This window comes from Urtica dioica, chromosome 12 (genome assembly GCF_054948205.1).
Source record: "Urtica dioica subsp. dioica isolate 48M chromosome 12, U.dioica_male_clone48M_v1_H2, whole genome shotgun sequence".
In the NCBI taxonomy this organism is placed as follows: Eukaryota; Viridiplantae; Streptophyta; class Magnoliopsida; order Rosales; family Urticaceae; genus Urtica; species Urtica dioica.
The window spans coordinates 12715834-12730379 of NC_142767.1; the positions used below are offsets into that span (position 1 = coordinate 12715834).

The 14546-nt window shown below is 39.0% G+C and overlaps 2 protein-coding genes across 2 annotated transcripts; one reads left to right on the plus strand and one right to left on the minus strand.

Annotated features, from left to right (window-relative positions):
* The first annotated feature begins 279 nt into the window (after window positions 1–279).
* On the plus strand, window positions 280–3529 carry LOC149379222 (uncharacterized). Its single transcript, XM_089603051.1, has 2 exons — window positions 280–399; window positions 910–3529. The coding sequence occupies exon 2, from the start codon at window positions 1176–1178 to the stop codon at window positions 2697–2699; it is 1524 nt and encodes a 507-aa protein (XP_089459177.1). The 5' UTR covers window positions 280–399; window positions 910–1175; the 3' UTR covers window positions 2700–3529.
* On the minus strand, window positions 3411–6501 carry LOC149379223 (heat shock cognate 70 kDa protein 2-like). Its single transcript, XM_089603050.1, has 2 exons — window positions 6160–6501; window positions 3411–5378 (listed from the first exon to the last, which is right to left on the minus strand). Exons 1-2 carry the CDS (start codon window positions 6365–6367, stop codon window positions 3628–3630), a joined length of 1959 nt encoding a protein of 652 aa, XP_089459176.1. The 5' UTR covers window positions 6368–6501; the 3' UTR covers window positions 3411–3627.
* Window positions 6502–14546: the final 8045 nt, after the last annotated feature.

Below are 14546 nucleotides of genomic sequence, written 5' to 3' on the forward strand. Positions count from 1 at the left end.
ATCGACAGATTTATCACTATTCTTATAGACCCATCAAAGCAATTTGAGCATGGACCCGGGCTGACCCTTCGAGGCCCATTTCTTATTTTTTCTTCTTTATTTTCCTTTTATTTTTTATATAAAAAAAAGTTCTCACAAGACGCCTGTTTTGACTCTCTTTTCATTCAGAGTCTTTCAGACACGAGCACAATAATTCATCACTGCCGTTTACTAACGGCGTTTCTTTCTTCGAATCGAACTCAAACGGCGTAACTTAACTGGTGCAAAGGGTGCTTCGACTCTCCTTCTTTTCTTTCCCTTCCTTCGCTTTCGGTCTCCGCTTTCATTTCTCTCTCAAATTGGGGATCGATTATTTTATGCGTCTGAAACCCTAGGATCCAAAAAGTCTTTGAATCACAGGTAGCAATCCAAATCTCTCTTTTTTTTCTCTTTCCGAATTAATTCATTTACCTTTTCCTCTTAATTTTCAAGTTAGGGTTTGTTTCGTTGATTTTTTTTTTTTTTTTTAAGAAATGACTTTTTTTGGGGCTGTGAGAAGTATTTGATTCTGGGATTATTGGATTGTATGTGTGTGTGTGTTTTTTTTTTAATTTTTTTTTAGGGGTTGAGATATTAAAGGAATATGGATTAAGTACGAACATATATTGATCCGATAGAACTATCAATTGATAATCAACTTAAAAAAAAAAAAAAAAAACCCCAGGAACACATAAACTAGTTGTCAATATCTTCCATAAATTTCGTTGTTAATGAATTCAAAGCGCTTCGTATCACTTATACATTTCTCATAAATTTATGCAAGGGCAAACTTTTTTTTTTGGGTGGTTAATTCAATAACTTCCAATGTCAATGACTCTTTATTGTTTAGTTTCTGATAAATTTGGAATGATTTGGCTATGTGTTTTACAGGTTACATATATATATTTATAATAATAAAAAGATCTTGTGGTTCCAGAAGCAGCGTGAATTAGGTGATGTGTCTGCGAGTATTTTGTGGGTGTTATTTCTGGGTTCAAATACCAGACTCTTTGTGAGGCGTTTATTGCTTTGGATTGGTGTATATATGTTTCATGAGCCGATTTGGTTTAGCTAGGATGATTGTAGAGTGATTTTGGGCGGTCAAGGTCAAATTAGCTACGAGAATAAATCTTGAGAGTTTCGGGAAGAGAAGAGTCATGGGGGAAGCTCTTTTGACAACCTTAACGATGGACAATTGTCACTTGTCGACGCTTCTGTCCATGGATTCTGGGTCGCTGCCCCACGACGAGTTGGAGCGGGAGATGAACCGGCCGTTCATGTTGATGGGACCCCCGGACATCAATCTCCCTCTCTCGTCGGAGCCGAGCACTCTCCAGAGCTGGAACGACTCGATAGACATCTTGGACGTGAACCTCGGGTCCCAGATCTACGAGGCCGAGGCGACGGTGAACCTCCCGAAAGCGGCGAAGAAGTGCACGAAGCGGCTCGACAGCGTGTGGGGCGCGTGGTTCTTCTTCAGCTTCTACTTCAAGCCCGTCCTGAACGAGAAATCCAAGTCCAAGATCGTGCGGGACAGCAACGGGCTTTCCGGGTACGAGAAGGCCGATCTCCAGCTCGACTCGTTCCTGGTCCAGCACGACATGGAGAACATGTACATGTGGGTCTTCAAGGAGCGGCCCGACAACGCCCTCGGGAAAATGCAGCTGAGGAGCTTCATGAACGGCCATTCCCGTCAGGGTGAGCGACCCTTCCCGTTCAGCGTGGACCGTGGCTTCGTCCGGTCCCACCGGATGCAGCGGAAGCACTACAGAGGGCTCTCGAACCCGCAGTGCGTCCACGGGATCGAGGTCGTTCGCTCTCCGAACCTCATGGCCCTCGAGGAGGAAGAGAGGAAGAGGTGGTCCGAGCTGACCGGCCGGGACGTGAGCTTCACCATCCCCGACGACGCGAGCAGCTTCGGCTCGTGGAGGAACCACCACGCCGAGCTCGAGCTCGACCGACTCCCTCCGCTCAAGAGCAACAACAACAACAACAACAACCCGAAGAAGCTTCTGAACGGGACGAGCTTGAACCTCTCGACGCAGTCGCAGTCGTCGGAGCACGGGAGCGGGGACGGCGGGCTCGACCTCTCGCCGCCGCCGCACAAGCGGAAGAAGGACTTCTTCCCGAACCTGCACGAGGACGAGTGCTGCCAGACGAGCGCCGCGGCCGTGCATTTGGACAAGTCCCTGGAGCTCAAGTTTCGGACGTCAGAGTTTCCGTGGCTGAACGACTTCACGGGGGTGATGAAGAAGACCTCGTGCGGGCCCGTCACGGCGGCCAAGTCGATATACGAGGACGACGAGGGGTTCTTGGTCATCGTCAGCTTGCCGTTCGCCGACCTCCACAGGGTGAAGGTGACTTGGAGGAATACGCCCTCCAACGGGATCGTGAAGATCACCTGCGTCAGCACCGGGTGCCAGCAGTTCATCAAGAGACACGATAGGACTTTTAAGCTGACGGATCCGACGCCGGAGCATTGCCCGCCCGGGGAATTCGTCAGGGAAATCCCGCTCCCGACCCGCATCCCCGAGGACGGGAAATTGGAAGCTTATTGTGACGAAACGGGGACGGTGCTCGAGATCATGGTCCCCAAACACCGTAAGGGACCCGAAGAACACGAAGTCCGCGTGTGCTTTGTGCCTCCCCTCGGAATTAATGAGCATACCATGTTGTCATAAGGTGCTTTCAATTTGTTATATTATCATTGCTATTATTATTGTGACACAGGTTATCTGATTTTTTTTTTTTTTTTCCATTCCTTTTTTCTTTCCTTCTATATTATTATAGCGTGTCCATCTTCATTTGTCTTTTAGAATTATAGGTGAGGCTGTTTTTATTTTATTTTATTATATTTGCTAAATTGACCCCATGTCTTGTATTGGTTTTAAAAGTAAAAACTTGCACCAACAAATCTTGGCGCATTTCACTGTTCTAGTATACGGCTCTAGGCAAGTGAAAAAAGAAAAAAAAATGTTATAATGTCATTGTTGCTGTTGATTCATGTAAAGAAAATAACCAATTCAACCGCTAATTCTGAATTTTGCCTTTATACCTTTCATGTTAAACTGTTCAATCCTATATCCAACCTGTATATTTCACAAATAGATGATGTTTAGACGTCTGTCAACGTTTAACAGTCATTTAAAGACTGCTTAAGCATTTCTTCCTGTTAGTTTCAACGCGTGAAGTCCTACACGCTTCACGAATATTCTCAACACAGTTGGAAAACGTACACAGGTGTCATACATTAAGTGCACCGACTGGCCGACACGACTATTATTGCTAGATGAAAGAAAAACGCTTCCTCCAATCATACAAGCAGAACCATAACTAGCACTACTACTCTTTTTACCAGCCTAGCTGTATTGAAATAAAAGAAATGTAACCCATAAAGGAAAAGGAAATTTGGTTGAAAAGAAACCAATGATGTTCATTTCCCGATCAAACTACTATATTATTAATATATACATAGCAAAAAAAAAAAAAAAAAAAAAAAACAAAAACAAAACATTCAAAAAAAGAGCACCGAGTTCACTTTAACATAATTCCAAAAACCAAATAACCACGAGAATCCCACAAAAAGAAGGCTAGACAATGGTTTGGGACTTAATCGACCTCCTCGATCTTGGGGCCAGGGCCGGAGCTGCCACCGGCACTGCGAGGGACATCGTCATCCATGTCGGCAGCACCACCCATGTCAGGCATACCGCCACCACCTTGGTACATCTTGGCGATGATCGGGTTGCAGAGTCCCTCCAGCTCCTTCATCTTGTCCTCAAACTCGTCCGCCTCCGCCAGCTGGTTGCTGTCCAGCCACTGAATCGCCCCCTCAATGGCCTCCTCTATCTTCTTCTTGTCCTCCTCTCCCAGCTTCGACGCTATCTTGTCGTCCTTGATCGTGTTCCTCATGTTGTACGCATAGTTCTCGAGAGCGTTCTTCGAGTCCACCTTCTTCTTGTGCTCCTCGTCCTCCGCCTTGTACTTCTCCGCCTCCTGCACCATCTTCTCGATCTCGTCCTTCGACAGCCTCCCCTTGTCGTTGGTGATTGTGATCTTGTTCTTCTGTCCGGTGGTCTTGTCCTCAGCCGAGACGTTGAGGATTCCGTTGGCGTCAATGTCGAAGCAGACTGTGATCTGGGGAACACCACGGGGCGCCGGCGGGATCCCGGAGAGCTCGAACTTCCCGAGCAAGTTGTTGTCGCGGGTCCTCGCCCTCTCTCCCTCGTACACCTGGATCAGCACACCCGGCTGGTTGTCTGAGTAAGTCGAGAAGACTTGTTCCTTCTTCGTTGGGATGGTCGTGTTTCTCGGGATCAGCACAGTCATGACTCCTCCGGCGGTTTCCAAACCGAGAGATAGAGGGGTGACGTCGAGGAGCAACAAGTCCTGGACCTTCTCATTGCCTTCACCGCTGAGGATGGCAGCCTGGACGGCAGCACCATAGGCAACAGCCTCGTCGGGGTTGATGCTCTTGCAGAGCTCCTTTCCGTTGAAGAAGTCTTGAAGCAATTGCTGGACCTTTGGAATTCTGGTGGATCCTCCGACGAGGACGACATCATGTACGGTGTTCTTGTCCATCTTGGCGTCCCTCAGACACTTCTCCACGGGCTCCATGCACTTCCTGAAGAGGTCCATGTTGAGCTCCTCGAACCGGGCACGGGTGATGGTGGTGTAGAAATCGATACCCTCGTAGAGAGAGTCGATCTCGATGGTGGTCTGGGCAGTGGATGAAAGAGTCCTCTTCGCTCTCTCGCAGGCAGTCCTCAACCTCCTGAGGGCTCTGGGGTTTCCGCTGATGTCCTTCTTGTTCTTCCTCTTGAACTCCTGAACAAAGTGGTTGACCATACGGTTGTCAAAGTCCTCTCCTCCGAGGTGAGTGTCACCGGCAGTGGCCTTGACCTCAAAGATACCCTCCTCGATGGTGAGGAGAGAGACATCGAAAGTACCACCGCCGAGATCGAAGATGAGGACGTTCTTCTCGCCGACGCTGGTGGCCTTCTTGTCAAGACCGTAGGCGATGGCAGCAGCGGTGGGCTCGTTGATGATACGCATGACATTGAGGCCGGCAATGACACCAGCGTCCTTGGTGGCCTGGCGCTGAGAGTCATTGAAGTAGGCCGGCACAGTCACAACAGCGTTCTTGATTGTGGTGCCCAGATAGGCCTCGGCAATCTCACGCATCTTGATGAGGACCATGGAGGAGATCTCCTCAGGAGAGAACTGCTTCTCTTCGCCCTTGTAGCTGACACCAATCATGGGCTTGTCACCTGGTCCGGCAATCACCTTAAATGGCCAGAGCTTCATGTCGCTCTGAACAGATGGGTCATTAACTCTTCGTCCAATCAGACGTTTGGCATCTGCAAAGACCATTACCAATAAACAGTTAGGAACGATCGGATGAATTTCTAAAATATCATTCAGGCAGAAAAGAGAAAGTGAAATCGAACAATTTAAGACTAATAAGATATTATTTTGACGTAACAAAAATACCTTAAAAACTACTCAAATTCTGAATTTCGATATAAATATAAGGTCAACTAACTAAGTTAAGCTTCTACGGCCAATTTACAACAGTTAATCGAGCAAATCTCACAAACCTCTGACAACTCTAGACTAATAAGATATAATTTATTACCAGTCAGAGCGCATGTATATAAAAAAAAAAATAAATAAAACTACTTGAAGCCTACTAAAATTCTGGATTTAGATATAAATGTCAGATCAACTGATTAAGTTATGCTTTTACGGACAATTAACAACTAATCGAGTAAAGCTTACAAAATGATTAGGGAATTCCTTATTCTCCGAAGTGTGTGTATACATATTAAAATATAGCATGCAAATGGAAAATATAAATAAAAGATAAAACCAATTTGATATCATACAAATAAGCTCTACGTTTCAGAGAACGAGCAAATTTAATCATATCCGATTCGTATAAGCTTCTACGTTTCAGAGGACGAGCATATTTAATAATATATAATTCGTGTAAGATCGAGTCAGTTCAGTCAGTTTCAAAACATCGCAACGAAACTAAAGTCATCCACAAAATACCTAAACAATATTATCAAATCTGCACCTAAATCTGTATGCAACCTAACCGCTCCGAAGCAAATGAAAGAATAGAGAGTAATTTACCAAAAACCGTGTTGACCGGGTTCATGGCGACCTGGTTCTTCGCGGCGTCGCCGATGAGCCTCTCGGTGTCGGTGAAGGCGACGTAAGACGGCGTCGTCCGATTCCCCTGGTCGTTGGCGATGATCTCGACTCGGTCGTGTTGCCATACTCCGACGCACGAGTACGTCGTTCCGAGATCGATTCCGATCGCTGGTCCTTCCTTCGCCATTGAAAAATTGACTGGAGAAATAGCTAAGCGACTCGAAATTGGCTAAGAAAACGTTAGTTGTTGTATTAGGCGTGAGCTTCAGAGAGAAATAATGAACTATTTTTTACTATTTTGAACGTAGAAGAAGAGGAAATCGTGGTGGTTTTATAGTCTGGCGAGAGGTTCGAGAATGTTCAGAGCGATTGTTTTGGGCCGTTGGATCAGATTGTACGCACAAGCACAACTGTTATTTTGTAGGCTGGCGTGGAAAAATCACTTCGAGTTTCGAGCTTCTGGTTGATTCCGGATGTTTCTATTCCTTTTTTTCTTTTATTATTTTTGAAATAATAACGGAGGACGCCGTGTTATTACCTCAAAAAAGAAAAAGAAAAAAAAACGCCGTGAGCAATAATTATAATTTTTTTTTCAAATAACATAAAATATCCTGCGGGTCACGTGTCAGTTATTCACTTAAGTTGCGGTTTCTTAGCCTGCTAATGTGTGTTTTTTTTTTTAACATGGCCTGCTAGTGTTTAACACGCATTTTAGAAGATAAATTTGGTAAAAAGATATGATATTGTATGAAATTTGAATTATGAGGTGAATGACATAATCTAGAGTTTAAGATAAAAACTATAATAAAAATACGCTCTATGCGTCTTTTGTCATGTACCACACAACAAGTGTAAACTATTATTTTTCTATTAGCACCACAATTACAATTAAACATGAGCAACCAAAATAAAACTAAATACAAAATTCCGCGTGAAATATAACTTTTAACACTTATATCCTTAGAATAAAAAATATGAATTAATATAAATTAAAGTATACATATGTACATCTCATAAAAATATGCTCTATACAGCCAAAGGCGGAGCCAGGTGGGGGCCAGGGTGGGCCAATGCCCCCCCTCAATTTTTGAAAATTATTTTTTAGACCCAAATTTTTATATTTTTTTATAATTTTACCCCTAAATTTTACTAATAATTATGTTTTTGACCCAAATTTGTAATTTTTTTTTCAATAATGCCCCTCCTCAAAAATATTTCTCAAATTTGCCCCCCCTTAATTGAAATCCTGGCTCCGCTACTGTATACAGCATTGTCTTTTGATTGCATCCATATACTACATCACTACTGTAATTTTTTTTTAAAAACCAAAATTCTACGTGAAATATAACTATAAACTCTTAAATACTTAAAATAAAAAAGTAAGAATTAATTTAAATGTAAATATTTATATGTTCATCTCTCTTCTTTGTCCCAATACACATCTTTCTCCTTTTGATGACGATATTGGACATCATCTGCCCTTCGTTCGCTCATCTTGTCCAATCTTCGCATGTGTTTTTTTTTTCTTTTTTTTTTTAGATAGCAATCGTATGCCTTGTTTGGTAGGAGGGAAAGTGGAAAGACGAATTAAGGTGGAAGGATTGAACTATGAAAATTAATCTATTGTGATGCCTTGTTTGGGGTCATATTTATAATTTCACACTGGCCAAACCAGGAATGCCACGTTTTATGAAACATTGGCTATATAACAATCTCAAACGCTTTCATTAATTTTTGTATTAATATTAGAGGTATTTTGATCTTAAAGTGGACATATATCTATTTTAGATAAAATAAAAATAGAGTCTATTCATAAAGGTCGCTTGATATTTTACCACTCACTAGTTGTTCTATTTCGTGATATTTTTACCAAACCCAGTTTAATAAGCGAACACTTTATCATCCCAAACTCTCTCTCTCTCTCTCTCTCTCTCTCTCTCTCTCTCTCTCTCTCTATCTATCTCTATCTATCTATCTATATATATATCTCTCTCTCTCAAATGAGATGCTCTATCTAAAATAACTCGGGAAACCCTAGTTTTTTTTATCTCACCGGTTCCCTATGTGTTTGTTCTTGAATCTCCATCTTGATGCTATGATGTCGCACCAATGGGTGAAGACCGAGATCATCTTCGCCGCTTATTTATAATTTCACACTGGCCAAACCAGGAATGCCACGTTTATTGAAACATTGACTATATAACAATCTCAAACGCTTTACTTAATTTTTTGTATTAATATTAGAGGTATTTTGATCTTAAAGTGGACATATATCTATTTTAGATAAAATAAAAATAGAGTCTATTCATAAATGTCACTTGATATTTTACCACTCACTAGTTGTTCTATTTCGTGATTTTTTTACCAAACCCAGTTTAATAAGCGAACACTTTCTCATCCCAAACTCTCTCTCTCTCTATCTCTCTCTCTCTCTCTCTCTCAAATGAGATGCTCTATCTAAAATAACTCGGGAAACCCTAGTTTTTTTATCTCACCGGTTCCCTATGTGTTTGTTCTTGAATCTCCATCTTGATGCTATGATGTCGCACCAATGGGTGAAGACCGAGATCATCTTCGCCGCTTATTTATAATTTCACACTGGCCAAACCAGGAATGCCACGTTTATTGAAACATTGACTATATAACAATCTCAAACGCTTTACTTAATTTTTTGTATTAATATTAGAGGTATTTTGATCTTAAAGTGGACATATATCTATTTTAGATAAAATAAAAATAGAGTCTATTCATAAATGTCACTTGATATTTTACCACTCACTAGTTGTTCTATTTCGTGATTTTTTTACCAAACCCAGTTTAATAAGCGAACACTTTCTCATCCCAAACTCTCTCTCTCTCTATCTCTCTCTCTCTCTCAAATGAGATGCTCTATCTAAAATAACTCGGGAAACCCTAGTTTTTTTGTCTCACCAGTTCCCTATGTGTTTGTTCTTGAATCTCCATCTTGATGCTATGATGTCGCACCAATGGGTGAAGACCGAGATCATCTTCGCCGCTTATGATGGATCTCATATGGGATGTTCCGTCTTCGTTGTCGTGTTACGGGCTCCAACTTCACTAGTGGTGAGGACCGATACCGTTTGCGCCTTAATTCTTGGGTTGACCTCAAATTCGATGGCTCACCTCTAACGATGTCAAAAGGCTTCATCGTCGACGCTCGAGGACCAAGGTTGTTTTTGCCATATTTGTTAGGTAGATCTCAAAGGTGATGGCAGGCTTTAGAAGTGGTCGCCTCAATCGGTGTCTTGAAATTTTGGCACCGTCTCTACGGGTAAAGACTAAGGGTTCCATGATAGTTAACTTATGTCAGATCTCGGAGGCAGTGGGTATCTTCATTGAGTGCTACCCTGATTCTTAGAGGATAACACTATTTGAGACAGTGAGCAAAAGGAAGCGTAGATGGAGTCAAAGTGTTTGTTTATAAGAGGGGATGACTCTTCCAGAGAACTTGAGCTTTAGTTTCAATTTTTTGATATTTTTTTTGCTAATTTTTTCCTTGGATGTATTTTATGGTATTTTATTTGAAACTTGGTTTGAGTTTTGTGCTAAAGATGGAATAACCATATTTCAAATTTTTCGGTTAAGAGTTTTGGGCTTGGGCATCCTTTCTTGAGGTGCGTAGTCCTCACGTGATTGGATTCATCTATCAACCTTCAGAATTATTAAATGATCCATGAGATTGATATAAATTTAGTCTATTTTTTGTTATCCTTTTGTCATTTGGAAGTTTACACACGTTGCACTATTATACAATTTTAGTGTTGAATATTTTATGATATGTTGCCTTAGCTTTTCTTGTTGTAAGGTGTTTGGTGTATGTACTTATTTTATTACACTTTTTTTTTTATATGGTGATAACCTTAAAAACCAATACACTATAATAAGAAATTTATAAGCAACTAAACTACATCAAACTTATTGTTTGCTAAATAGCCGATATGTTTGGTTAATTATAGTTATTTAGCCACTGATTCTATTAACTATAATTAAATTTATAATTTTGTTCAAGTAACTCAATTAATAGGCATGAGTTATTTGGGTAAAATTGTCAATTTAATTTATGTTAATAGAATAAGTGGATAATTAACAATATTAACCATAAGTTAACTATCATGCAAACTTACGATTTTTATATGGTATATAACTATAGAACTCATATAATAAGTGAAAATAGCACGTGGTAATACTTTTTTGAAACAAATCGTGAAAATAACGTGTCTAAAACTTCTATCATGAAAATAATTTTTTCAAATTATAAATAATTATTTTTTAAAATATTTACATAATTTTTTTTACAATAATTATTTACTTTTTTGAGTTTTATTTAACTATGTTTATACTTTTACAAATAATTTTTAAAAAAACCACTATTTTTTAGAGATTTGTAAACAACTAGCCTAATTATAGATGAGACTTTTAAATTATAGCCCAACTATCTATTTATTTAGATAAATAACTCATATTTCTCATTCTTCCAAAATTGCCATTGGTTTCATGAAACTTCGTTCTTATTTATTTGTTAATTTCAAATTTTTTCCAGTTATTCATCATCGGATTTGAATCATGGAATCGTTCGCCAAATCGGAGACAGATATTTTGCTTTTTTGAATGGTAAATAATATTTACTATCGAAAGACCGGATAGTAAATATTATTTACCATTAAAATTATCCTGCAATTTACAACCAAGATATTCGATGACTCATTTGGAATAGATGTTTAGGATCGTTGATTTCGTAGATGTTATTCTATTGTTCTTATATTATCTGTTTGTCTAGGTTAGTCATTTAATCCTTCTTAGTTTCTGTTTATCTAGTGTAGGTATTTAGGTTTTTTGGTTTCATAAAACTTCGTTCTTATTTGTTTGTTAATTCCAATTTTAATTTCAGTTATTCATCATCGGATTTGAATCATGGAATTATTCCCAAATTGGAGACAAGTATTTTACTTTTTCGAATGGTAAATAATATTTACTATCGAATGGTCAGACTGTAAATATTATTTACCATTAAAGTTTCAGAGTTTCGGTTATGGTGTTCTATAGATTAATCGAATTGGAAATAATATTTACCATATTTTTATAGTTAATCTAACAGAGAATTGATCGGAGATGCGGGCTAGGGTTTCAATTATGGTGTTCTATGGGTTAATCGAATTTGAAATAATATTACTTACCCTTTTTTCCAAGTCTGAGAACGGAGACATCTTCGTCGGCTTCGGAACCGGTAAAATCAGAAAATTGGTGGCGGAAAAGGAGGTCGGAGGCAATTTCGGAGGATTGAAGAATTCGAAATCGACGAAGAGTTCGGAGGCAATATCGGAGGATTGAAGGATTCAGAGTCGGATGCGAAAATTGTGGCGTGTATTTGATGAGGGGCAAAATAGGTATATAATATTGTTTGGTAGTGGATTGAGTTAGTTATATAATTTAAGTGATAGTTGAGCTAAAATTTTAAAAGAGGTGATCAATTTAGGCTAAATAACTAGCCGGCCCTTAAAAAAATTATTAATGTAATTGTCTCATTTAATAAGATGGTTTCTTTCACTAAAAAAGATGAAAATAAATACTAATAATTTTTTCTTAAAAAAGAAAAAGAAAATACTAATAATTCGATTTCGAACAGAAAGCCGAGTTCTTTGTGCACACGCATAAAAGCCAACAAATTCTCGGGGAATTGACATTAATAATAACATCTCAATCTCACTTATCGAATATAGTCCAAAACTAAAAAATTGACAAAACTAGTACTACAAGTAGGTGAGAGAATTTATTTTTTCCTCAACTACCCATCAAATTAATGAAGACCAACTCATCTCCCTTGCGTTTTTATTCTTCAGAACCCAGCTTTCAGCATTGTGAAAAAACCGTGTGGAAAAAAACACTCTCTTTGCTTGTGGGTCACCGGAGGTTTCTACACGAGGGTCACCGGAGTGCTGGTCGCCGGAATCTTGCTCGCCGAAATCCAAAGGATGGTTTTTTTTTTCCCTGCAAATCCAAGGTTTGAATCCTAAACCCATTTTGTAATAATCCTAAACCCATTTTGTCCTTCAAATGACGGTTTGTTTATGCAAATCCAAGATTCTTCTTCTTATTGTGCTGAGGAGGTTTCCTGCAAATCCTAGATCCAAAACTTCTTCAAACATATTTTGGTAAGTTCTTCATATTTTTAACATATAATAACATGTTTAATTGTTATGATTCATGTTGAAATAGGTTCCATTGTGTTTGGGTGTGATTTGTTTGTCAAAAATGGCGTTTTTTGTTGTTTCCCGATTTTTCCAGGGTGTCACGAAGTGGATTCACTTCGTGACACTAGTGTCACGAACTGGATTCACTTCGTGACACTAGTATCACGAACTGGATTCACTACGTGACACATGTGTCACGAACTGGATGTTTTTCGATGTTAATAATCGTTTTTTAATACTCATATCTAATATGACCGAACGTATACAGCTATGGCAGAAATATGTTTATATGCTAAGCATAGCGGGAAGTACCGGGCATATATCAAGAGGGTGGTACTGTTACGCTTTGACATCCTACCAATTTGAATTACCCAAGTTTGATGCAAACAGCAAATATTGTATTCTCGGTTGAACGTTACCCATGTAACGTATTCAATCAACGTCAAAGATGAAACTGACGGGGTCATACCGTCAACCATAGACGACAATGAAAGTTTGCAATGTTATTTGTACTTGAGGAAGAACGAACCGAACCGGTCATTGGTTTGGTTTGTAATTCGACATGTTTTATCCTTGAATGTCTAGAACTTCCTTAGTATGTATTACATTTTGAATGTTTTGAACTTTATTGGTATTGAGTTTATTGTTAAGAATGGTTTATAAAATAACCTCATGTGTCACGAAGTGATCTCAGTCCGTGACACATCTGTCACGAAATGTGATCACTTTGTGACACATAAATTGATTGCGAAACAATAAATAAAATTCTAAACTAATTAATTGATTTCAAGACAATACATAAAGTTCTAAACACATACGTACAATAAGACACACATATATACAGTTATAAACACATACGTACAATCATAAACATGTGTATACAATCATAACAAAAAATTAGAAAAATAGCCAATTTAAACGTTTGATATTGCTAAATAGCCAAGGTTTGGTAAATATTAGGTAAATAGCCATAAATGATGACGTGACTTAATATGGCAGTGGCTATTTACTTGATATTTACGTTTGTAAATATAGAAAATTGGCTATTTACCTAATATTTACAAAACCTTGGCTATTTAGCAATTTTCAACGTTTAAGTTGGCTATTTTGCTAAATTACCCCAGTCATAATCACATAATTTGAAGTAGCCTTGACGTTGACATTTCCCATTGTCTTGTTGTGGCATTTGATCGTAGTGGACGACCTTGAATATTTCTTCATTGGAGAGTAGAACGCCGGCGACTTGCAGAACATATGGTAAAATGGTGGTCAGGTTTCTGACTTCCGTGTCCACAAGCGTTTGGTGTCTACCGGTGGAACTCATGGAGTCATATAAATTTGAGAAATTTGTGACAAAATAAGTCCACTTCATGACAGATGTGTCACTGACTCAGTTCACTTCGTGACAGATGTGTCACGGAGTGAATTCACTCTGTGATACATCTGTCACGAAATGAATTCACTTCGTGACAGATTTGTATTTCCAAACAAGCTTTACAACACTAACCGTACAATTGCATACCACGATCATCAAATTACCAAAAATACAATCATTTTCAAAACATGATCCCGATGTTCGCCGCCCTGGAGATGACAAAAGGCGACTACATTTAATATTTGTATCATCATTTTTTTGGCATCATCCTCTGTATATCTACCACCCATGCAGATATCTGCCGCCAAAGCTCAAAGCTCAAAGCTCTCAATATCTTCACTTCTCTTTTTACGTCTTCGATCGCAATGGAAGACGTCGTCTGCCGCCAAAATTTTCTCACAATGAATGAACGAACTAACGAACAAGAGTTTCACAATTGATTAAATAATAAGTTACACGAAAATTACCCAAAAAAAAGTTTCAAACTTTTTCATCGTATACGGATAAATCTTTCCACAAAACACTCAAGAACAATTCAATAACATAAATACAACTTTTCTATAGTTGGATCTAGTAGCGATTCCAACTCATAACTCATCTATTTCCATGGGAGACCTTATCACCAAATTTCTCGCAATGAACAAGAGCTTCGCAATTGACTATCCAACTTTGAAAAAATAAATAATTCATTTTTACAGAAATCTGCCAAACAACAGTTTTAAACTTATCCATTTTAATCAAGATGAATTCAGTAACGAGAAATACAAATCGTCGCATAAAAA